Consider the following 25,559-nt stretch of genomic DNA (forward strand, 5'->3'; position numbering starts at 1 on the left):
GCCAAAGTCGCGTCTTTCGGCGCGGCCGGCGCTGGGCGGCCTCCAGCCGAGAGGGGGCGCTGTGGCGAGATAGCAGCTTCCGGCCCGCTTTTTCCTTCCCTTTGCCACGGGCACCAGCACGTCCTGTTTTCGTTGGCTGTTTTCGGATGGCCGCCGCCGCTGTAGCAGCTGTTTCCCCGTAGTGCTGCTTCTCGTCCGGCTAGCCGAGGGCTGCGCGGCCTCCTCCTTTGTCCGGTTCTTCTGCGCGTTGTCCCAAAGGGCGCCGCTTTTCCCTCGGCGGGCAGCATGGGCCGGGAATCACGGTGAGGCGGCGCGCCTAGCGGGCGAGCGGGCGGGCGGCTTCCTCGGGCTGGGGGAAAGAGGCGGGAGTTGAGGTGGCAGCGGGACCAGGCCTGAACCGGTGCGGCCCCACGTGCGGCCGGCGCTGCCCGCGGCCACCGGAGAGGCAGGGAGACCTCGGCCGAGGAAGTGACTGTACTTGGGCCGGTGACGCTCACAGGGTTCCCTGCACTGCCGTCGCCTGTTGCAGTCCCTGGAACGGGACCACTCCTCCAGGGGGTCAGTGATTGGGCACCACATCCCGCCTTTTCCACGAAGCCCACCGTGATCCCTCAGTAGTGATCCCAGTTGAATTTCTTACCAGTTCGGGTTTGCCAAGTTTCCTTGGCGCCTGTTGCTGTCTATTTTAGTTCTTTGTGCGTGTGTGGTATTTTCCCAAGTCAGTTGAAAGGAGCTGGAGGCTCAATATTTTTACATCACCTACAACATTGAACAATGATTAGGCTTTTAGTGGGCTACAATAAATACTTGTTGCATGGAGATTTATTTCGCAGATAGGTATATTTCTTTGTTATGTGTTTTCTGTCCTTCTAAAACTGTGGATTAGGAGGTCTTACTAGAATTCTGATACCTCTTGGGGCGCCTGGGTGGCTCAGTCGTTAAACGTATGCCTTCGGCTCAGGTCATGATCCTAGGGTACTGGGATAGAGCCCCGCATCGGGCTCTCCGCTCAGCGGGAGGCCTGCTTCTCCCTCCCCCACTCCTACTTGTGTTCCCTCTCTCTCTGTGTCTCTCTCTGTCAAATGAATAAATAAAATCTTAAAAAAAAAAATTCTGATATCTCTTCAAAACCCTAGATTGTTATGTGGTTTGGGACCTTGAGGTTTTTATCTTAAAGATGAGTATTTGCTTTATATTTAGCAGTGAATGAAAGATCTTTTTTATCTGGGTTATAAATAATAAGTAATAGTTTATTGAGATACAATTAATGTTCAGGGAAATGGATAAAACTTAAGGGTAGAGCTAGATGAAATTTAGCAAATCCATAAACTGAGTAACCATCACCTGGATAAAGATAAAGAGTAGTTGAATATTTACAGAGGATTCCTGTGCAGGTCTTTTAAATCTCCTTGAAGGCATTGCTATTCCCGGCTACTCAGACCAGAAACTTGGAAGCGATAGTTTATTTGATTAATTTTTCTCTCAAACTGTCTAAACCCAGTAAGATTCTACACCCTGTCTCCATTTCTGCTCTCCCTGACTTAATCCAGGACCTAATCATTTAGTGCTCAGACTGCTGCACTTGCCTCAAGTTGATTATCTTCCTGTGATCTTGCTCTCCTAATAGATTCCTCACACTGCAGCTAGAGTAACATTTCTGAAATAAAGATTATGTCATTCCTTTCTTTTCATCCCTGTTGGTTCTTACTGCTTCCAAGATAAAGTCAGACTCTTAAGCACAGCCTTCAGGGCCCTTCACAAGGAAGCCTCTTCCAGCTCTTTAGCCTTCTCCCCTGTCTGCATGGTTTGTGCTCTAGGTTAGTTCAGGAACTTATGAAAGGCTCAGAGATGAGATGGAGCAAGGTGTTCCAGAAATAAGAGCCCAGTTTGCGTACGTATGTAGGTGTCATGAAGGGTTGAAGAAAAGTGGTAGGAGGTAGATTCTAAAAGGAAGTTGGGTCCAGAATGTGGGTGGATTGTAGATTTAGTTTTTTTTATTTATTTTTTTTATTTTTTAAAAGATTTTATTTATTTAACAGAGAGAGAGAGACAGTGAGAGAGGGAACACAAGGAGGGGGAGAGGGAGAAGCAGGCTTCCCGCTGAGCAAGGAGCCCGACTCGGGGCTCGATCCCAGGACCCTGGGATCGAACCGCATATCGGGCTCCCTGCTCAGTGGAGAGCCTGCTTTTCCCTCTTCCTCTGCTGCTCCCCCTGCTTCTACTTTTTCTCTCTTTCTCTGTCAAATAAAATCTTGAAGGTAAGAATTTGAGAGGCTTTGAAGATTTTGAGAAGAAATGTGTGGGTATGTTTATATAATGTGGTCAGCACTCTGCTTTATGAAGATTACCATTGCAGCAATGAGTAAAACAGATTTCAGGGAAAAGGGAATAGAAGCGAGAAGACCAGGGGTCTTCTAAAATACCGTAACTACATAGTTCTGATGTGGAGTAGTGACAGTGGGAACTCTGAGGAGGTGATATAACGTGAAGAGAATTACAGAGGTGCAATTGGTGATACTTGGTGTTTTACTGATTGTGTAGAATGAGAAAAATATTGAAGATAACATATTTTGAGACTACTGACTGGTAGTTGGGTTGATAAATGGTTTGGGGAGGCAAAGGTAGTAAGTTTGGGTTTCTACACATCGAATTTCAGGTGCTTGAGGGATAATGAGGTGCATTCATTCCCAAGCCATCTTATCCATATTTATTGCTTTAAGTAGCCTTTGTACACTGATGACTCCCTTCGTGAACTCTAGACTCATATTTCAACTATCTACTGTACATCTCCATGTGAGTGCCTACTATCATGATCCCCCCCCCCGCCAATATGTGATCCTTCCTCAGGCTTCCCATCTTAGTAAATAGCAACTTCATCTTTCTACTTGGTCCAGCCAAGTATGTCAGAGACACCCACAACTTCTCCCTTGCTGTCACACTTGGCATTGAATTAATACTTAAATCAGTCAGTTCTAGTTTCAAAATATCTAGATTTTGACACTTCCTAGAAACTCTACTCCTGACATTCTCATCCAACCCACCACTCTCTTACTTGGATGGTTGCTGTAGCTTCCCACCTCTTTTCCCTGCTTCTGCACTTGGCCTTCCTTCAGTTTGTTCTCCCCCAGCAGCCAGACTAATGCTTTAAAAATATTAGTGCGGTAACATTACTCCTCTACTTAGAATCTTCCAATAACTTCTCAACTTACTCAGAGTGAAAGAAGAAGTCCTTAGAATGACCCATGAGACTCGGCAGAGCCCTCCCTGTTTGGCCACCCTGCTGTATTTCTGACCTCATCTCGTGGCACTTTTCTTGGTCATTCAGCTCCAGTCACGTCTGCCTTCCTTGCTGTTCCTTGGACACACCAGCCAAGCTTCCTCCTCAGCGACTTTGTACTTGTGATGCCTTTTGCCTGAAAAGTTTCTCCCCCTTGTATCTACGCGGTTCCTTTTATTTTCTTCAAACCTCTGAAATGTCTGTTTATTAGCAAGTTTTTCTCTTAACACCTGGTATAAAATAGCAAACCTCCTACCTCCCATCCTTTCTCTTTCATTTACTCTGATGTGTTTCTCTCCATAGTACCACGTGACATACTATGTTTTTATTTTTTTACTTGTCTGTCATCTCTTCCTTTACCAGAATGCAAGTTGCTTGGGGCTCAAAGGCAGGAGTTTGGTCTGTTCTTTTTACTGTCCTTGCTTCCCTTTCAGGATAGTTTTCCCCTGTCTACATGGACTGTAGTTGCAGGGGTCATTACCTTCCCGTAATTTTAAGAGTTGATGAATAAAAGTCCTGTCATTGTTTGTCTGCTGAGATCTTTTGGGAAAATGTGATTAAAATATAATAGAAGCTACTCCTTGTGTTTGCTAAACTTAAACTTAACCTTTTAGCCACTATCGGAAGCGATCAGCATCAAGGGGGCGCTCTGGAAGTCGTTCTAGAAGTCGCTCACCCTCAGACAAAAGAAGTAAACGTGGAGATGACAGACGGTCTAGAAGCAGAGATAGAGATAGAAGGAGAGAGAGGTCTCGTAGCAGGGATAAAAGAAGATCTCGGTCAAGAGACCGGAAGCGCCTGAGGTAAGACATTAGTCTCCTAAAGACTCATGATAAATTGGGCCTTCTCAGCTAAGTCGGGCTTGTTCAAAAGTATGACTTGGACTGGAATTTAGTGGCCCTTTTGTGGGTACTCTGCTTTGACCCCAGCTCGTGTGATTAGGTCCAGAGGTGCTTTGCCTGGAGCAAAGACTCTCAGAGGTAATATGTCATCAAGGCGGTTCTGTTCTAATTCTGTCCCAAGAGAGCTGACCACTGTGTTCAGAGCAGCCACTAAAGCCAACAGGAGAAGGAAAAGCCCTGCTTGCTGTTTGACATTAAAAAAAAAGGTATTTTTTAAAGCTTTTTATTTTTAAGTAATCTCTATCCAACGTGGGGCTCAAACTTAAAACCTGAGATCAAGAGTTGCATGCTCCCCCCCATTTTTTAATTTCTAAAAAAGATTCTATTTAGTTTAAAGATTTTATTTTTAAGTAATCTCTGCACATAATGTGGGACTTGAACTTACAACCTCAAGATCAAGAGTTATGTACTCTACCAACTGAGCCAGTCAGGTGTCCCTGTTTGACACTTTTTAAAAAAAAAAAACTTTTTTTTTTAAAGATTTTATTTATTTATTTGACACAGAGAGACATAGCGAGAGAGGGAATACAAGCAGGGGGAGCAGGAGAGGGAGAAGCAGGCTTCCCGCCGAGCAGGGAGCCCGATGTGGGGCTCAATCCCAGGACCCTGGGATCACGACCTGAGCCGAAGGCAGATGCTTAATGACTAAGCCACCCAGGCGCCCTTAAAAAAAAAACTGTTTTAAACAAAAGGACCTCCTAATTTTTATTTTGCTTTTACTTGCTTACATATTCCTTGGCACGAGTCAAGCAGCCGTAACCTTTCTAGAGGTGGAGAACATTGTCTGTAAATAAAAATAATCTTCCCCACACCAAAAGATTATTTGCTAAGTTTCTTACTATAATAGGAAAGAAGACAAGGTTGTATAGGTGCTGTGAGCTGATGACAGAAAAAACTCTTGCAAACATTGGAAGGAGAAATTGCAAAGGTATTACATGGTACTCAGGGAAAATACTCATTTATGAAAATGTGGATAGTGCTTAGTTTCATATTATGTGGTCCCAGGAACAGTTTCATATAATTCAGTCAAGTACGTGTTAAGTGAAATTGATTTTTTTAAGATTTGGTCTTTGACTTTCAGGAGTGAAAGTAGAATTACAAGGTTTTAGAACAAGAAGGATTTTGAGATTATCTAAGTGGAGTCTCCATATTATATAGATGAGAAAACTGTGACCCAGAGAGTTGATCTGCCCTATGTGTCATGTCACTATCAGCTCTAGAATAGAAATTGTCTCCTAGTCTTCATATGTGATCTTTCCATAGCCCCATTGTACCCATCCTTATACTTAGGTTTTGGCTGACTTTGAAATTTAGATTTTCTACTGTAGACCGTAGATTTCAAAAAGACAGATTTATTTCACAGATTTGCTATGTTTTTCAACAAATAATCATTTTGGAATTAGTATCCTCATTTTTTTCATTAACCACTTCTAAGAATTGGCTTTACTTGTTCCCTTTTTTACCTGATTTGATGGTTAATTGAAATCTCAGCCTTTAATAATGGTAAAGAAGCTTCTTTCAACAGGGGACAGAACGATTATCTGAAAGAAACTCTACTTGGTCATAGAATGAATGAAAAGTGTCCTCCTTTCAGGCGTTCCAGAAGTAGAGAGAGAGACAGAAGTCGAGAGCGAAGAAGATCTCGAAGTCGAGACAGGAGACGCTCAAGGAGTAGAAGCCGAGGCCGGCGATCCAGATCCTCTAGTCCTGGCAATAAAAGCAAGAAAGCTGAGAATAGGTAATGTTATTGTTGGACTATATCTCTCATGCAGTTTGGGAACTGACTCTTCCCTATTCCTTCCTTTTTTTAAAAAAAATCTTTTATAAATAATTACTAACTTTGGCTCCTACCATCAACTGTTGGTTGAGTTTTAATAGATTATAAAGCTTGTAATTCAATGGGAAAATACTAGATTCAGTTACTTTTAACGTTCGTAATACATTGTTCTCTTATTTATTTAATACCTACTGTTAATGGTTAGGAATATATTGTATAAACATCTTTTTAGGAACTCTGTTTTTCCTTTGAAATGATGTTCTTAGCATTTCTGACAACTTTTTTACTCATGATAATGCATTGCTGAATTGCTCTTCAGGATAGATGTGAATTTTGCTTGTGTTAAGTTAAATGTACATGTTTCCTTAGAATGCCAGTACCATTCAATTTCAAGATATTATTTATATCTATTAGAGCATGTTTATGCTTTATATTTCTCTTTTCAATGGTTTGTTTTTTGCCTGTTTCTAAAGTGGTGACAGGATAGTTGATATATGAATTTGTATCTGTTTTCTGTATATTCTTCATATTAATCATGAGTGTTTTTATCATGTCATTAATTTTATTTTATAAATTTTATTTTACCAATGTCAGTGTAATAATGCCTATTGGGATTATTATTATTTTTAAAGATTTTATGTATTTATTTGACAGAGAGAGAGACAGCGAGAGAGGGAACAGAAGCAGGGGGAGTGGGAGGGGGAGAAGCAGGCTTCTTGCGGAGCAGGGAGCGCAATGCGGGGCTCTATCCCAGGACTCTGGGATCATGACCTGAGCCGAAGGCAGACGCTCAACGACTGAGCCAACCAGGCGCCCCGCTTAATTATTATTATTTTTTTAAATTTATTTATTTGAGGGAGGGAGTGCGCGCAAGTCACGCGAGCAGGGCCAGGGGCAGAGGGAGAGACAATCTCCAGTAGACTCCCTGCTGAGTGTGGAGCCCAACAAACCTGAGATTGTGACCTGAGCTGAAATCAGGAGTCGCTTGCTCAACTGACTGAGCCATCCAGCCACCCCAGCATAGCTTCACTTTTATTGAATAATCCCAAATGCTTTCTAAAGGGGGTATACTAATTGTATTCCAGTGAGCAGTATAATTCTGTTGCTCCATACCCTTCCCAGTATTTGGTATTGTCAGTCCCATTAATTTTTTTTTTTCTTCAAGATTTTATTTATTTATTTGAGAGAGAGAGAATGAGAGATAGAGAGCATGAGAGGGAGGAAGGTCAGAGGGAGAAGCAGACTCCCTGCCGAGCAGGGAGCCCGATGCGGGACTCGATCCCAGACTCCAGGATCATGACCTGAGCCGAAGGCAGTCGCTTAACCAACTGAGCCACCCAGGCGCCCCCCATTAATTTTTTTAATTGGTTAGAAATAGTATTATTGTGGTTTTAATTTGTATTTCTTTGATGACAAGTGAGGTTGAACATCTCTTCATATGTTTATTGGTCATTTGTATTTCTTCTTTTCTGAAGTATGTTAAAATCTTTTGCTTATTTTCCTGTTGAGTTGTTTCTTTAAAAATTGACTTGGAGGGGTGCCTGGGTGGCTCAGTCGGTTAAGCGTCTGCCTTCAGCTCAGGTCATGATCTGTGTCCTGGGATCGAGTCCCACATCGGGCTCCCTGCTCGGCGAGGAGCCTGCTTCTCCCTCTCCCTCTGCTGCTCCCCCTGCTTGTGCTTGCTCTTTCGCTGTCAAATAAATAAATAAAATCTTCCAAAAAAAAAATTGACTTGGAGGAGGTTTTTGTTGTTGTTTTTAAATACTCTGGATGGTTGTTGATTGTCATTTATATGAATAGCACATATATTCTTTTACTCTGTGGTTTGTCTTTTTGCTCTGTAATGATACTTTTGATGAACAGAGACTTAAAGAAGAAACATCAATTCATGTTATGTATTGAGGAGAACCCTAGATATTAAAACCTGAGAAGGGCAGTATGAGAAAAGACAATTATAGGCTATATTTAACCTAAACATAAAGGTTATTACACCAAATCAAAAAATATATAAAGAAAATAATTATGAACTATTTGGATTTATTCCAGGAATGGAAGGTTGGTTTGACATTAGAAAAATCAGTCAGTCCAGGGGCTCCTGGGTGGCTCAGTCCATTAAGTGTCTGCCTTCGGCTCAACTCATGATCCTGGGGTCCTGGGATTTGAACCCTGTGGTGGGCTCCCTGCTCAGCGGAGTATCTGCTTCTCTCTCCCTCTGCCCCTCCCCGTGCTTGTGCTCTCTCAAATGAATAAATAAAATCTTCTTCAAAAAAGAGAGTGAAAATCAATCAGTGTAATTATTTATATTAATAAGATTCAAGGAGAAAAGTCATGCTTGTCTAAGTAGATTTAGGAAAAGCATTTTATTAATTTCAAAACATATTCATGTTTGGGGCACCTGGGTGGCTCAGTCATTGAGCGTCAGCCTTCGGCTCAGGTCATGATCCCAGGGTCCTGGGATCGAGCCCCGCATCGGGCTCCCTGCTCTGCGGGAAGCCTGCTTCTCCCTCTCCCACTCTCCCTGCTCGTGTTCCCTCTCTCGCTGTGTCTCTCTCTGTCAAATAAATAAATAAAATCTTTAAAAAAAAAACAAAAAACCAAACCATATTCATGTTTAAAAGTTCTTAGCAGGGCGCCTGGGTGGCTCAGTTGGTTGAGCGACTGCCTTCGGCTCAGGTCATGATCCCGGAGTCCCGGGATCGAGTCCCGCATCGGGCTCCCTGCTCGGCAGGGAGTCTGCTTCTCCCTCTCCCACTCCCCGTTTGTGTTCCCTCTCTCGCTGTGTCTCTGTCAAATAAATAAATAAAATCTTTAAAAAAAAAAAAAAAGTTTTAAAAGTTCTTAGCATACGTGAAAAGTATTTCACAAACTGATTATAAAATTAGAAATGCAAGGGCGTAAACAATCTTGAAGAACAAGATAGGAGGGCTTGCTCTGCCAGATACTAAAATTTGTCATAAAGTTGTCAAATTAAATGTGATTTTTGTGTAGAGATAGACAAATAGATCATTGGAACCACATAAAGAGCCCAGAAACAGATCCCCACATATATGGTCATTTAATAAATGACAGTGGTGACAGTGTAATTAGTGGGAAAAAGTTCTTTAAGTAAGTAGTACTTGGGGTACAGGGGGAGTGCCTGGGTGGCTCATTTGGTTAAGCATCAGACTCTTGATATCAACTTAGGTCTTGATCTCAGGGTTGTGAGTTCACGCTCAGTGTGGAGCCTACTTTAAAAAAAGTGCTACTAGGGACATTTGCTACAATATAATGAAATAGGACCACCTACCTCATTCTGTACATAAAAGCAGATTAAAGACCAAATTCGATGGCATAATTGTAAACTTTTTAAAAAAGTTTATACTAGAGAATATCTTCTTTACCTCTGGATATCTTCATGAAATCTGGAAGGTTTAAAAAGCACCAATTTTTTTTTTTTTTTAAAGATTTGTTTATTTGAGAGAGCGAGAATGAGAGAGAGTACGAGAGGGGGGAGGGTCAGAGGGAGAAGCAGGCTCCTCGCTGAGGAGGGAGCACGATGCGGGACTCGATCCCGGGACTCCAGGATCATGACCTGAGCTGAAGGCAGTTGCTTAACCAACTGAGCCACCCAGGCGCCCAAGCACCAATTTTTTTAAAGGGGGGGAAAGAAGACTGAATTGATTGCATTTATAATTTTTTTTTTAAATTTTTATTTATTTATTCATGAGAGAGAGAGAGAGAGAGGCAGAGGGAGAAGCAGGCTCCCAAGGAGCAGAGAGCCCGATCCGGGACTTGATCCCAGGACCCTGGGATCATGACCTGAGCCGAAGGCAGACGCTTAACCATCTGAGCCACCCAGGCGCCCTGAATTGATTGCATTTAAATTAAGAAATTTCTTTCTTTTTTTTTTTAAGATTTTATTTACTTATTTTAGAGAGAGCGCATCAGCAAGGGGGAGGGGCAGAGGGAGAGGAAGAAGCAGACTCCTCACTGAGCAGGGAGCCTGACACAGGACTCAGTCCCAGGACCCTGAGATCATGGCCTGAGCCGAAGGCAGATGCTTAACCAACTGAGCCACCCAGGCGCCCCAAGAAATTCTTTTTTACTTACAAGATACCAAACATGGGGGTGAAATGCAAGGCCTCTTGGGGTTTTAAACATTATTAAGATTTTAGGGTGCCTGCGTGGCTCAGTTGGGTAAGTGACTGCCTTTGGCTCAGGTCATGATCCTGGAGTCCCTGGATCAAGTCCCGCTTTGGGCTCCCTGCTCGGCAGGGAGTCTGCTTCGCCCTCTGACCCTCCTCCCTCTCATGTGCTCTCTCTCTCATTCTGTCTCTCTCAAATAAATAAATAAATAAATCTTTAAAAAAAAATTAAGATTTTATTTATTTGATGGGGAGAAAGAGTATATAAGGAGAGTGAGAGGGAGAAGCAGACGTCCTGCTGAGCAAGGAGCCTGATGTGGGATTCGATCCCCGGACCCTGAGATCATGACCCGAGCCAAAGGCAAATGCTTAACCAACTGAGCAACCCAGGCACTCTAAACTTTATTAATTTTTAAATGAATTAAAAATTATCTTGGAGAATGCTAATGTTTTGGTAAATTTCGCTGTATGTTAAATTTTACCTCTTCTATTTAAATTTTGTCATTTTTTTTTAAAGATATTATTTATGTATTTGCGAGAGAGAATGAGCTAGAGAGAGAGAGAGCATGAGAGGGGGGAGGGTCAGAGGGAGAAGCAGACTCCCCGCTGAGCAGGGAGCCCGATGCGGGACTCGATCCAGGGACTCCAGGATCATGACCTGAGCCGAAGGCAGTCGCTTAACCCACTGAGCCACCCAGGCGCCCTAAATTTTGTCATTTTTATATGATAGGTCTACTTTTTCTTGGCCAAATTGCCAAATATTTAATAATATTTGTAACTAATGTTATAGGATTTAATTTTCATTATATTTCCAAGGTGTTTATTAGTATAAAAGTAAAGTTGACTTTTGGAAGTTTCTTACCTAAAAAGTAAAATGCAAGTCTTTAAATGTATTTTATTTTATTTATTTTGTTTTTGAGAGAGAGTGAGTGCGCGCGCATGTAAGTGGGGTGCAGGGAGGGGCAGAGGGAGAGAATCTTAATTAGACTCCATGCTCAGCACAGAGCTGGACGTGGGGCTTGATCCCCATGATTCTGAGATCACAACCTGAGCTGAAATCAATAGTTGGACACTTAACTGACTGAGTCACTCAGGCGCCCCCTTTAAATGTATTTTAAATGTGAATGTTTCCAAGCATAAATAGATGATGTTTCTTTCTCTCTTTTTTGGTAGGTCTAGGTCCAAAGAAAAAACAGATAGTGGGGAAAGTTCTAAAGAGAAGAAAAAAGACAAAGATGACAAGGAGGATGAAAAAGAAAAAGATGCTGGCGTATGTTTACTAACTAAATAATTGTATAATATCAGATTTTTGTGTCTGTGATCACAAACTGTCAGGGTTTTTTATTGCTATATAGTTTATTTTGGTTTTTTTTTTTTTAAAGATTTTATTTATTTATTCATGAGAGAGAGAGAGAGAGAAGCAGAGGGAGAAGCAGGCTCCCAAGGAGCAGGGAGCCCGATCGGGACTCGATCTCAGGACCCTGGGATCATGACCTGAGCCGAAGGCAGACGCTTAACCGTCTGAGCCACCCAGGCGCCCCTATTTTGTTTTTTTTTTAAGTAGGATCCACATCCAACCTGGGGCTTGAGCTCACGACCCTGAGATCAAGAGCCCCATGCTCTACCGACTGAGCCAGCTAGGTGCCCCTAAATATTTTTATTTTTATTTTATTTATTTATTTTTAAAGATTTTATTTATTTATTTGAGAAAGAGTGAGAGAGCACAAGCAGGGGGAGCAGCAGAGAGAGAGGGAGAGGGAGAAGCAGACTCCCTGCTGAACAAAGATCCTGACATGGGCTTGATCCCAGAACCCTGGGATTATGACCTGAGCTGAAGGCAGATGCTTAACCAACTGAGCCACCCAGGCATCCCTATTTTTTTTTTTTTTAAAGATTTTATTTATTTATTTGAGAGAGAGAGAATGAGAGACAGAGAGCACGAGAGGGAAGAGGGCAGAGGGAGAAGCAGACCCCCTGCTGAGCAGGGAGCCCGATGTGGGACTCGATCCCGGGACTCCAGGATCATGACCTGAGCCGAAGGCAGTCGCTTAACCAACTGAGCCAGCCAGGCGCCCCCAGGCATCCCTATTTTTATTTTGAGATAAATGATAGTATGTAAAATAAAAAAGTGAAAGCTGTCCCTATTAGAACATTTTTTTCTCAAAAGTATTGCATATCTATATATGTTACTGTTTTTACTTAACAAAATATGATGATACTATATGTACTATTCTGTACCTTGCTTTTGTTCCTTATTTATTTATTTATTTTTTATTAAGTAATCTCTACTCCCATTGTGGGGCTCAAACTCAACCCCCAGATCAGGAGTTGCAAGCTCCACTGACTGAGCTTGCCAGGGGACCTGCTTTTGTTCATTTTTAAATTATGCATTATTTTATCAATATATATGGTCTGAGGAAGAATACACAGTGGTATACCCACCATCCAACTTAAATAGAGTACCTTGTTTTCATTTGTTATATATTGGAGATCTTCTGTAACTGCATATATAGATATAGCTCATTGTTTTTAATGCCTGCATAGTGTTCTGTTGAAACAAGGTAAAGAAATCACCTTTAATGGACATTTAGGTTATTTCCAGTCTCATTATGAACAGTGGTACATGAATCCTTTTATTTTTTATTTATTTATTTATTTTTTAAAGATTTATTTATTTATTTATTTGAGAGAGCGAGAATGAGAGAGAGAGTACATGAGAGGGGGGAGGTCAGAGGGCGAAGCAGGCTCCTCGCTGAGCAGGGAGCCCAATGCGGGACTCGATCCCGGGACTCCAGGATCATGACCTGAGCCGAAGGCAGTTGCTTAACCAACTGAGCCACCCAGGCGCCCCTACATGAATCCTTTTAGACATGTCTTTTGTAAATATAGAATAGGGTAAATTACAATCAGTGAAATGGTTTTGTCAGTGGGTATATGCATTTAACATTTTGATAAATGGTATCAAAGTACCCTCCAAAAAAGTTGTATACCTTTTTTTTTTTTAAGTTGATTTATTTAAGTAATCTCCTCACCCAATGTGGGTCTATACCCATTTCACGACCCTAAGATTAAGAGTCGCGTGTCCTTCTGACTGAGCCAGCCAGGTGACCTAAATTTTTTTTTTTTAATTAAGTTTTTAATTTTAATTCCAGGGTAGTTAACATCCAGTGTTACATTAGTTTCAAGTCAGCATTAAAATTTTGTGGTATTTTCTTTGACTGTTTTTTGATGTATGTATTTCCGTATCTATAATGATAGCATATGTAAATTTAAAAAAAAAAATCTTTTTTATTTGAGAGAGAGACAGAGCATGAGCTGAGGCAGGGGCAGATGGAGAGGGACAAGCAGACTCTCTGCTGAGCAGGGAGCCCAAAGCAGGGCTCGATCCCAGTACCCCGAGATTATGACCTGAGCCGAAGTCAGACTCTTAGCATACTGACCCACCCAGGCACCCCAGCATATGTCAATTTTTTATTTCTATGATGTTTAGTCATTGAGTTCCTGCTTATGCCTGTGAAAATGGTTTGCTTTCTCCTTTTCAGAGAATTATTAATCATCTTGATAAAGTCTTTGGAATGGCTGTTTCTAGGAAACTTAGACTTAAAGACTTAAAGAACGTAACTTTTTAATCATGTTGATAAATAGCTTTCACTTACTAATTTGTAATAGAAAATTTGTTTTTTATGGAGGCAATCTTTGAGGAGTTTAGAGGATTTAAAGTTGAGAATAACTAATAACTGGGGAATTTTCCTTGTTAATTCATTTAGTTTCTAGTTTGAGGAAGAAAGTGGATTCATGTTAGCATCTTGCCTGAAATTAAAATGAGATTAGTTTATCATGTTTGAAGTCTGTCTGCTTTCTTAGTTGAAGATGCTTTTCATTGTGATTTCATTTTGCTGGTATATTCGTGGGTATATTTAAAAGATGTGTCCCAGCAATTGTTTCAATTTGGGAGCTATTATAAATAAAGCTACTATAAACACTCAAAAAAAAAAAAAGGATGTGTGATCTAAATCTGGTCTAAATTGAGGAGTTTGTAAATACAGCTGTTTTTCCTTTTCCTTTTTTATAATTTGGAGAATTTTTTTGGAATGTCTCTGGAATAAAGTTGTTAATCTTTGTTTCCCTCTGTATCTCTCATTTTCCCCAAGAACTTTGATCAGAATAAGCTGGAAGAAGAAATGAGAAAGCGAAAAGAAAGAGTAGAAAAATGGCGAGAAGAGCAACGTAAAAAGGCCATGGAAAACATAGGGGAACTGAAAAAGGAAATTGAAGAGATGAAACAAGGGAAAAAATGGAGTTTAGAAGATGATGATGGTATATTCATTTGTTAGACTAATAGCCTATATAACAATTCATGTAGCATATTCTAGAAATATGAGTAATATTTCATGCTGGGAATTTTTAGGCTATTTTTTACTGTGGAAAATATACATAACATCTTAACCTTTTTTTTTTTTCCCTAAGATTTTATTAGCGAGAGAGAGAGCATGAGCGGGGGGAGGAGCAGAGGGGAGAGAGAGAAGCAGACTCCCCACTGAGCAGGGAGCCCAACATGGGGCTCGATCCCAGGGTCCCAGGATCGTGACCTGAGCCGAAGGTAGCTCAGGTGGCTCAGGAGCCCGTGCCTTAACCGACTGAGTCACCCAGGCACTCCAACCATTTTTTTTTAATATATTTTTTAAAGATTTATTTATTTATTTATTTGAGAGAGAGCATGAGTGTGCATGCGTAGGGGGAGGAACAGAGAGAAGGAGAGAGAATCTGACGCAGACTTAGCATGAAGCCGGACTCAGAGCTCAATCCCACAACTGCAAGATCATGATCTGAGCCAAAATCAAGAGTCAGTCACTTAACTGATAGAGGCACCCAGGTGCCCTAATATTTTTTTTTTTTTTAAGATTTTATTTATTTATTTGACAGAGAGAGACAGCAAGAGAGGGAACACAAGCAGAGGGAGTGGGAGAGGGAGAAGCAGGCTTCCCGTGGAGCAGGGAGCCCGATGCGGGGCTCGATCCCAGGGTCCTGGGATCACAGCCCGAGCCGAAGGCAGACGCTTTAACGACTGAGCCACCCAGGTGCCCCCCCAATATATTTTTTAAAGATCTATCCATGTGAATGAGAGAGAGAGAGAGAGCGAGAGTGAGTGATCAGAGGGAGTGGCAGAGGGAGAGAGAAACCTCAAGTAGACTCCCCGCCGAGTGAGGAGCCTGACACAGGGCTGGATCCCAGGACCCTGAGATCATGACCTGAGCTGAAATCAAGAGTCAGGCGCTCAAGCGACCTAGCCACCCAGGAGCCCACATTTTAACCATTTTTAAGTGTACAGTTCTTTGGCATTACATACATTCATGGTGTTGTTCATCATCCGTCAGCACTATCCATTTCTAGAATTTTTTCATCATTCCACACAGAAACTGTACACAATATAGATTTTTTTTTTTTAATATTTATTTGTCAGAGAGAGGGAGAGCATGTGCGCACAAGCACGGGAAGCCGCAGGCAGAGGGAGAAGCAGGTTCCCCATTGAGCAAGGAGCCCAATGTGGGACTCGATCCCAGGACCCTGGGATCATGACCTGAGCCAAAGGTAGCCACTTAACCGACTGAGCCACCAGGCATCCCCAGATTTCTTTTTTTTCTCTATTTTCTTTTTCTTTTTTTTTTTTTTTTTAAGATTTTTAAAAACTTAAGTAATTGCTATACCCAATGTAAGGCTTGAACCCACAACCCTGAGATCAAGAGTTGCATGGTCTACTGACTGATCCAACTAGGTGCCCCCTGTACCCAATAAAGATTACTCCCCATCCTGTCCTACTCTTCACCCCCTTATCCCTGGTAATTCTGTCAGTTTGCCTATTCCAGGTACCTTATATATGTGCAATCATATCGTCTTTGTCCTTTTGCATCTGGGCTTATTTCACTCAGTATAATGTCCTCAGGGTTCTTCCATGTTGTGGCATGTATCACAATTTCATTCCTTTTTTATGGCTGAGTCCATTTTGTGTTTACCTGTTTCTCTGTTGGCTATGTGGATTGTTTTACCCTTTGGCTGTTGTGAAAAATGCTGCTATGAATAATGTGCAAATATCTCTTTGAATACCTGCTTTTGGTTCTTTTGAATATATATCTAGAAGTGGAATTGCTGGATTCGTATTGAGATATTCAATCTCTTGTAAATATATATGTTAATATGTAAATTGTAAGGTACCGTTCAATAAGGATTACTGATTTTACCTTAGACTGGTTAGTTGGGTTCTTATGGGCATAGTCAGTAAATAGCTCTTTAATTATTAAACTACAAATATTGTTAGTAATGAAGGTAAATTAAAAGCATGTTTTCAGGTCCCTCCTGATTTTTCATAACTCAGAACTATTTCCCTGCCATATGTGATTTTGACTTGAGGTTATAGTGAAGTAGATGAGTGTGAAATTTTATAGGAAACTGGAATTTTTTTCCATTTTTCTGTGAAAATTCGGTGAATTTTTCGGTTTTTGTGAAAGTTTCACAGAGTAGTTTAAATAGATGAAGGGATTGTATCTTTAAGGGGAAATGATGTCTTAGTTATATGAAAAAAAGTTAGATTGTCTTGAATTTAAAATATGAGTTTTTCCTCTGATTTTAAAAAAAGGTTGTTCTGGGACATGTGGGTGGCTCAGTTGGTTAAGTGTCTGCCTTCAACTCAGGTCATGATCCAAGGTCCTGGGATGGAGCCCCAAATTGGGCTCCCTGCTCAGAGCCTGTGTCTCCTTCTCCCTGCTGCTCCCCCTCCTCAGCTCTTTCTCTTTGTCAAATAAATAAATAAATAAGATCTTTAAAACAATAAAAAACAAATAAAAAGTAATTGAAAGAAAAGAAACCTTATCATTTAGGAGTTTTTTAGTCCTAGCTCTTTTCAATTTACCTTATAATTTATCATTATTACTATTTAAAACTGATAACATGCTTGATTAAGAAACTCATAAGTGTGAGTATTTGCACTGGGTTGATTGGAAGGGAGGGCATTTGGGCAGGGAGAGAACGGGTAGTGGTGGGCTGCGATCTGATTATGAAGTATTTCTTTTTTTTTTTTTTTAAAGATTTTATTTATTTGACAGAGACACAGTGAGAGAGGGAACACAAGCAAGGGGAGTGGGAGAGGGAGAAGCAGGCTCCTGGCTGAGCGGGGAGCCTGATGTGGGGCTCGATCCCAGGACCCTGGGATCATGACCTGAGCCGAAGGCAGACGCTTAACGACCGAGCCACCCAGGCGCCCCTTTATGAAGTATTTCCTTTGGAAACGTGTGTACAGAAAAGTGTTTCTGCTATTTTAGATGATGAAGATGATCCTGCAGAGGCTGAAAAGGAAGGAAATGAAATGGAGGGTGAGGAGTTAGATCCATTAGATGCTTACATGGAAGAAGTAAAAGAGGAAGTAAAGAAGTTTAATATGAGAAGTGTGAAAGGTGGTGGGGGAAATGAAAAGGTATGCCATTTTCTCTTATTTTTAAGGGTTTATCCAGTATTCCTAATTGGGTAACTTAAATTACTGTCGCATTGACCTACTGCTGACTTGCCTGACTTTAGAAAGTTATTTCCTCCCCCATCTCAAAAATGCTAGTACTTTTTCTCAGTACTGTAGTTGCTTGGGAGTTTTAGCTGTAAGCCTTTGAGAAATCACTCTTATCACCACCATCTTTGTTTGATATCTTTGCTTATTGTTGACTTCTCAATAGGTCCTCTCCAGACTTCTTCCCCACTTTTTATCTTTCATGCTTGAGCCCCTTTCCCATAGTGTATGTTTCTTTTTTTTAATAATACTTGTTAGCTTTTGACAGAATATATAGTTTAGCTTTTTACTGTCTTTATTGTTTTTCCCTTCTTGTAAAATAAAAGCTCCCTAAGAGCCGTGACCTTTATCTGCTTTGTTTATTGATTTATTATAAGTTCCCTGAACAGTGTCTGGCTTGTCCAGTGAGTGAAAAGTACCATTTAGTAGTATATATTTTTAAAGATTTTATTTATTTGAGAGAGAGAGAGCATGAAGGGGGGAGGGTCAGAGGGAGAAGCAGACTCCCCGCCGAGCAGGGAGCCTGATGTGGGACTCGATCCCGGGACTCCAGGATCATGACCTGAGCCGCAGGCAATCACTTAACCAACTGAGCCACCCAGGTGCCCCATTTAGTAGTATTTTTAAAGTGAACTATATTAAAATATTAAATGTTATATAACTTTACATATTGTATAAAATGATATTAAACTACACAGTATTATATAAAATATACAGTAAAACTATATATTATATAATGCAGTTACGTTACATTTTTAAAATTTAAACAAATTCATAAGGAGAATTGTTTTTTGTCAATTAAGTTTTCAGTAGTAACTAAGTTAATTCGAATTATAAATTGTGACAGTTATTACTGTGTTTCATTTGCATACAATTTGTTTTTCACTTTTACAAATACTTTATATATCCCTCTTTTATTTTAGAAGTCTGGGCCAACGGTCACAAAAGTTGTCACTGTTGTGACAACCAAAAAAGCAGTGGTAGATTCTGATAAGAAGAAAGGTGAGCTGATGGAGAATGACCAGGATGCCATGGAGGTAATTCTTCATTAATTTTGACTTTGTTCATGATAGTATTCTAGAAGTATTTATTAGAAAGCGTTGGTAGAGTTGTGCTTTTCAATTATAGAAAGTAATCTTACAAGGAATTCTTGTTATTCTCAATAGTATTGTTGCTGCCTAGCCAGTGGATAGAACATTCTGGAATCTTTGACCTTTTTCTGTATGCGCACATTTTGCTTCCCCTCTGCCCCTCATCAGTTCACCTCAGACATATAAGGTGGGGGAAGAAATAAAGTGACAGAATGAATTGAATTTCTTGGTATCTTTTTTTTTTTTTTAAAGATTTTATTTATTTATTTGAGAGAGACAATGAGAGAGAGAGAGCATGAGAGGGAGGAGGGTCAGAGGGAGAAGCAGACCCCCCGCTGAGCAGGGAGCCGGATGCGGGACTCGATCCAGGGACTCCAGGATCATGACCTGAGCTGAAGGCAGTCGCTTAACCAACTGAGCCACCCAGGCGCCCGAATTTCTTCCTATTAACATGCCTTGTAAAGATTTGTGTGGAGAGAATTATATCAAAACTTCCTTAAAGCCATATTAGAATTATTTTTGTTATTTTAGCTTTATGTTGTCATTCGGATGTTCTGTGAGGGCCCAGAATAAAGAAACTAAGTTGAAGAATTTCAGAATGCAAAAAAATAAAGGCCAAAGAATATTTTCTAGGAGAGGAGGATTTTATCTATCTATCTATCTATCTATCTATCTATCTATCTATCTATTTATCTATCTCTATTTTTTTAAGAGAGGAGGATTTTATTTTATTTTTTTATTTAAATGTTTTTTAGAGATATTTTATTTATTTGAGAGAGAAAGAGAGCACAAGGGGTGGGGAGGGACAGAGGGAGAAGGAGAAACAGACTTCCCGCTAAGCAGGAAGCTGGACGTGGGACTAGATCCCAGGACTCTGGGATCATGACCTGAGCTGAAGGCAGACGCTTAACCAACTGAGCCAACCAGGTGCCCCAGGAGAGGAGGATTTTAAAAGCTAGGAATACTCCCTCCCGTAAGGAGAAAATAGTAATTGTTTTAGCTTTTTTTACATTTTTTTTTTTTTTTAAATAGTATTCTTCAGAGGAGGAAGAAGTTGATCTTCAGACAGCTCTTACAGGCTATCAGACAAAACAGAGAAAGCTTCTAGAACCAGTGGACCATGGAAAAATTGAATATGAACCATTCAGAAAAAACTTTTATGTTGAAGTTCCAGAATTAGCAAAAATGTCTCAAGAAGGTAAAATTCTTTCATTCATTTATTAGTTATTGTGGGAACAGAGGGGGTATGCTTTGCTTTGCTCAGGAGGAATATTGGATAGGTGTGTGAGTTGATGCTTGAGTAGGAGGAATTTGCATGGCTTACCTGAAGAAGTGAGAAAGGAAACTAGACTGTGAGAAGTCATTCTAGGGAGTTATGAACGTCATCTGCAAAGATTCAGACCTGTGAGAAATCAGTGTAGTTTTGGAAGTATTTTTAAAAATGAGCAAAAATTAGTTTGGCTCATGTAGTTGAGATTTTTAGGGTTGAGAGTACTCTTTATGTGAAGTTACCAAATTAAGTATTGTTAACCTTTTCCTTCTGGGATTTGAGGGTTAGGAACCAATGTGAATCTTGTAATACTGGTAGAATAAGGATAATCTGTACAACTCTTGCTTGGAGAAAAACTGTATTACCTGTCAATCATTGTTTTTTATTGATATTATAATATAAGACATAGTAAAAGCAAATTATAGAAATTGGAGTATTTCTTTTTGTCTCCAGTTAGTTGTGGCACTGATTGTATTAACTGTCTCCGTGAGCTGTTCAATATTTTGTCCTGTAGCTTTTCTGTGGCGCTATCTTTAGTAGCAATAAAAAAAAGATTTGAAGATTCTTAATCTTACCGGGCCTGACTGAAAAGTAGAAGGCATTAATGGAACAATATTTAACAGCTTTTAATCTGGATTTTGTTTTGTAGAGGTAAACGTATTTCGGTTGGAAATGGAGGGCATTACTGTCAAGGGAAAAGGTTGCCCCAAACCAATTAAATCTTGGGTCCAGTGTGGAATTTCCATGAAGATCTTAAATTCTCTCAAAAAGTAAGTGGTTAGCAATTATCTACATTTTTCAATGTCTTTCTATTCAGAATGGTTCTTTTATACAATTAACTCTGTTATACTTTTATTCTAATACGAAAACTTACTATTTTTTTCTTACACAGCTTTATTGAGGTAGCATTTACATGTCATAGAGTTTACTCTTTGAGTATACAGTTCAGTGATTTTTAGTATACTTAATGGAGTTAAACAGTGATCACCATAATCTAATTTTATAACATTTCATTATCCAGAGGAGGCCTGTATCCATTCATAGTCACGCTTCTCCCTTCTCCTCTCCTAAGCAGCCACGAATCTACTGTCTCTAGATTTGTCTGTTGTGGACATTTCCTATAAATGGGATTGTACTAATGTAGTCTTTTGTGACCAGCTTCTTTCACTTACCGTAACATTTTCAGTGTTCATCCATGATGTAGAATGCCTCAGTACTTCATTCCTTTTTGGCAAATATTATTTCACTGTACGGATATGCCACATTTTGGAAAACCTTATTATGGGACTTTGAGAGACCCAGAGATCTCACTTTTTACCTTGTCTTCCTTTGGTTTGCTTTTTAAGGCATGGCTATGAAAAGCCCACACCAATCCAAACCCAGGCGATTCCTGCTATAATGTCTGGACGAGATTTGATTGGTATTGCCAAGACAGGAAGCGGAAAGACCATTGCTTTTCTGTTACCCATGTTTAGACACATCATGGATCAGAGGTCATTAGAAGAAGGAGAGGGGCCAATAGGTACAATTCCTTTCATTAAAGTGTTTTTTCAGGTAACACCTTTGTTGTCAGTTAATCAGAAAGACCTGATACTTTATAATGTTCTATTATAACAATAAAGATGTCTTTATGTACATTTCCTTTATAAATTTGGCACTTTGGGGCTGATTTCCCCTTACCAGCAGGTGGAGTGAGAATCTTCAGAGCTCTGGAGTGACATCTCAGAAGTACAAAAACAGCCTCTCCTGGCACAGCTCAATTTTTAAACTCTGACTCGGCAGGTAGACTCCTCGTGCATCTATCTGTTTATTTATATTGAGGTTTGTGCTTAGCGAGTATCATGGATCAATAAACTCAACATGGAAGATTGTAGGGAAATATATTTCCTTTTTTTATTTTTGGCCTTAAAAGGCTGTATAGTGCCAGCATTTCCTTCAGGATTAGGTCTTCAGATTCATTTCTTGATTCATTTGGCAGAAATGTGTTTTGCACATTTGAGTAGGGTTTTGGAAATTTGTTCAGCTCCTCTCTTGGAAAAAGAGGGCACAATATATTCCTACTCTGTCTGCCCCTCAGACCAAGGTTGTTTCCCGGAGACCGAGGTATGGCTCTGCAGCACAGTGAGTCACTTGATTATCTTTGCTCTGTGATTTGCAGTTGAGAATGATTTGCATTCTTTGCAACCAAGTATTTTCCTGATGGTTGAGTGAGGCATTTAACTCTCATTTATCTTTCTATAGCATGTTCTTAAAATCTACTTAAAATTATCATATACCACAACGTCTGCTGTTATAAAGCTTTTGAAATAGGATTTTCCAAGGTCCATAAAACAAATGAAAACAAAAATTAGACTAAGAAATTTGAATGTTATTATAGAGGTTAAATTTAACACTTTAAAGCATAGCCTCCAGAATTTTGGTGGTTAGTCTTTTGACATATTTATCTTTTCAGCTGTCATCATGACTCCAACTCGAGAACTGGCTTTACAGATTACTAAAGAATGTAAGAAGTTTTCGAAGACCCTGGGACTTAGAGTGGTGTGTGTTTATGGAGGAACAGGAATCAGTGAGCAGGTAGGTACCCATCTCCAAGTGTCTTCTTTTTTTTTTTTTTTAAAGATTTTATTTATTTATTTGACAGAGAGAGACACAGCGAGAGCAGGAACACAAGCAGGGGGAGTGGGAGAGGGAAGAGCAGGTTTCCTGTGGAGCAGGGAGCCCGATGTGGGGCTGGATCCCAGGACCCTGGGATCATGACCTGAGCCGAAGGCAGACGCTTAACGACTGAGCCCCCCCACGCGCCCCTCCAAGTGTCTTCTAAAGAATGACAGTCATTAGATATTTTGCTTTAACTAGAAGGAGGAAAAAAAATGGGTTCTGTGATCAAATAAGTTTTGGAAATGTCACATTATACAATGTTAAAGTAGGGTTTTTTTTTCCTGCAGGACTTCTTAGTCTTTAATAACAAATATATCTTGTGATACTAGAAAAATGGGATAAATTAAGTGACATTTTCTGAACTTATTTAACCACAAAACCCTTTCTGAGGAATAGTTGCTATTACTAAACACTTTATGTTTTCTGAGCTTATCTTCCTCAGTTGTTTTGATGACAGTTTATTGTAAGAAATGATATTTACAAAAATAACTTGATATATGCATGAATATTATATAGAAGTCAAACAAAAGTTTTATGATCTCTAGTCCATTCTGTTTTTACCATTCTATTTCATTTTTAAAACACTGGTTGTGGAAACAACTCCTAACTTGAAATAATTGGTCTGTATAATTGCTTTAATTACTGCTCTCTCATGCTCCTCTCCTTGTTTTGAGGGATCATGTCAAATTAAATTGGTAAAATTCTCTGGTTTTCACTGAGTTCAAAGTTACAGCACCATGTGGTCATGTTGCCGCTTCCTCTTACTTTGGTTGTACACCAGCATTCCAAAGAATTAAGCAGGAAGCTTTGGAGGCTTCTAATTAGACCTCACTGTCTTTACCCTATGGAGCTGTGCAGGGACCCTGGGCAGTATTTTCAGATTTGTTTAAATAAGTAATAGTGTTAAATAGACTGTAAAATTTCATCTTTTTCATTAGATTGCTGAGCTGAAAAGAGGTGCTGAAATTATTGTTTGCACACCTGGTCGAATGATTGACATGTTAGCAGCTAACAGTGGTAAGTCAGGGTTATTTTTTTTTTGTTCTTGTTTCTCTTTTTTGAATTCTGTACATTTTTATTAAAGCAGATACAAGAAATCACTGAAATGTTTTTATATTTCTTCTTAAAGCTGTAATATCTTAAAATTTTGCGATAAGGTTATTGTTGCAAGCGTTCATAATATTATTGTAATTTAATTCACAACTTCTTTTCAGAACTAACTCCATCTGATCTTTTTAGCTCTTAACGTGGATTCTTAATCAAATTTTGGCCTAGCTTTGCTTTTAATGGGTTGGGGGGGGTGAACTATCCTTTTATTATTATTATTATTCTAAGCTTTAGACTTTTTCTACCACAGGAGCTAGTATTTTCTTACAGTACTGGATAAATTAAGGTATTGCAGCTTCAAGAAATTTTATCTTTTGTAAATATTGCATGTTTTTTAGCTCATATGTTGTGCTTGTTAAATTATTCCCTATCAAAACTGTTACTAAACTGTTGACATTATTTAACTTCTGTGGAGAAAGGCCCTTCAAGATTTATAGAACTGGGCTTCCGAGACGTAAGCCATCCAAGGTAGGTCATTTAATGCTGTTCCCAACTTTGCAGAACTAATGGGGGCTGCAGATGTTAGTATGGAATACTTAAATATTAGGAAGCATTTATTTTGGCTTCATTTCTTAGTTTTTTGAAGAAAATGCTTTCAAAGGTTTCCATTGCAATATTCAGTATATACATAGTAGAGTATTAAAAACTGTGAGTAATGCATGTTTCTCATAGCATTCTGCTTGAATTTCTGTATACATTTACTTCTAATTCTCCATGATGTTGGCGAAGTGACACTGAAGTTGTTTGATAAATCTCTGTGCCTGTACAGCATAAAAAGTTTTGGGTTGAATACTGATAAAATAATCCCTTGTTTTTTCTCAATGCTGCATTGATTAAGTCTCCTGAAATTCATCTTGATTAATTTTACCTTTTTCCTTTATCTGTCTTTTTGATTTATATTGAATAACTATTTTATACATGTTTTTGCCAGGTGATTGATTCATCAGTTGATAGAAATGCTTGTGTTAATCCTTTAGAAAGGCTTTCCTGTGTATGTATTTAGTTTCTGCTGGCTAAGAAACACCTTGCTACTATTTAAACCAGTGGGACCATTTAATAAAATTGAATTTATATCTTTGTATAGAAAAATGTATATATGCAGTACATTTGGTATTTGAAGTTTTTGTGTAGTACTTTAGTTACCTAATGATGTTGAACAGCTTCTCATTAATATCTTGACATGCCCATTAGAAGCTTCTAACTCTGTGGAAGTAGTTTATAAATTAATATAAAAAGGAGGTTTTCTGCATCTAAAATAGTTAGCACTGGAACTTGCTTTCCACACATGCGCTGTAATCTCTAATATGTTTTTTCCTAGGTGATGCTGTCAGATAATGGCTGATGTGGCTCGATGCTTCATCTCAGTCTTAGTTTTATGATGTGTTTTGGAGAGGGCTGTTTTCTGAATTTTACAGGTCCTTCAGGCCCTATGATGGTATGCAAGAGACGAGTTTGACAAAATAAAGGGCCTCATATACCCATTGTCAGAAAGTACTTGCCATTAGATTAAGATCTTGTAGACCAAAATTTCGTTTCACTGTTTAAACATACCTAACTTACCCCTCTGGTTAAGTCAGGCATTTTAGTTCCCTTTACAGTTTTTTAAAGTTCTTGGTAGTCATAAAATGAATTGTGACTGATTTTTAGTTTTCGTTTTGTCTTTATTTTTTTTCCCTCATCTTAGGTCGGGTCACAAATCTTCGAAGAGTGACATATGTTGTTTTAGATGAAGCAGACAGAATGTTTGACATGGGTTTTGAACCACAGGTAATCACTAAATGTCTTAGTGTTTTGAACTATAAAA

The 25,559-nt window shown here is 39.6% G+C and overlaps 1 protein-coding gene across 3 annotated transcripts in view; it reads left to right on the forward strand.

Moving 5' to 3' along the window:
- The first annotated feature begins 66 nt into the window (after positions 1–66).
- DDX46 (DEAD-box helicase 46) overlaps positions 67–25,559 on the forward strand; it is a 77,691-nt gene continuing 52,198 nt past the window's right edge. For 2 of the 3 annotated variants that reach the window (XM_044916742.1, XM_044916741.1), the window contains exons 1-13: positions 67–302; positions 3,892–4,080; positions 5,774–5,917; positions 11,254–11,350; positions 14,232–14,397; positions 17,394–17,545; positions 18,553–18,666; positions 19,753–19,918; positions 20,640–20,760; positions 21,337–21,512; positions 22,443–22,564; positions 23,587–23,665; positions 25,440–25,522. In XM_044916742.1, coding sequence (XP_044772677.1) covers positions 286–302; positions 3,892–4,080; positions 5,774–5,917; positions 11,254–11,350; positions 14,232–14,397; positions 17,394–17,545; positions 18,553–18,666; positions 19,753–19,918; positions 20,640–20,760; positions 21,337–21,512; positions 22,443–22,564; positions 23,587–23,665; positions 25,440–25,522 — 1,626 coding nt within the window. In that variant the 5' untranslated portion in view covers positions 67–285. The remainder of the gene's footprint in view (positions 303–3,891; positions 4,081–5,773; positions 5,918–11,253; positions 11,351–14,231; positions 14,398–17,393; positions 17,546–18,552; positions 18,667–19,752; positions 19,919–20,639; positions 20,761–21,336; positions 21,513–22,442; positions 22,565–23,586; positions 23,666–25,439; positions 25,523–25,559) is intronic. The other variant, XM_021701783.1, reaches the window with a different exon arrangement.

This window comes from Neomonachus schauinslandi, chromosome 7 (genome assembly GCF_002201575.2).
Source record: "Neomonachus schauinslandi chromosome 7, ASM220157v2, whole genome shotgun sequence".
Lineage (NCBI taxonomy): Eukaryota > Metazoa > Chordata > Mammalia > Carnivora > Phocidae > Neomonachus > Neomonachus schauinslandi.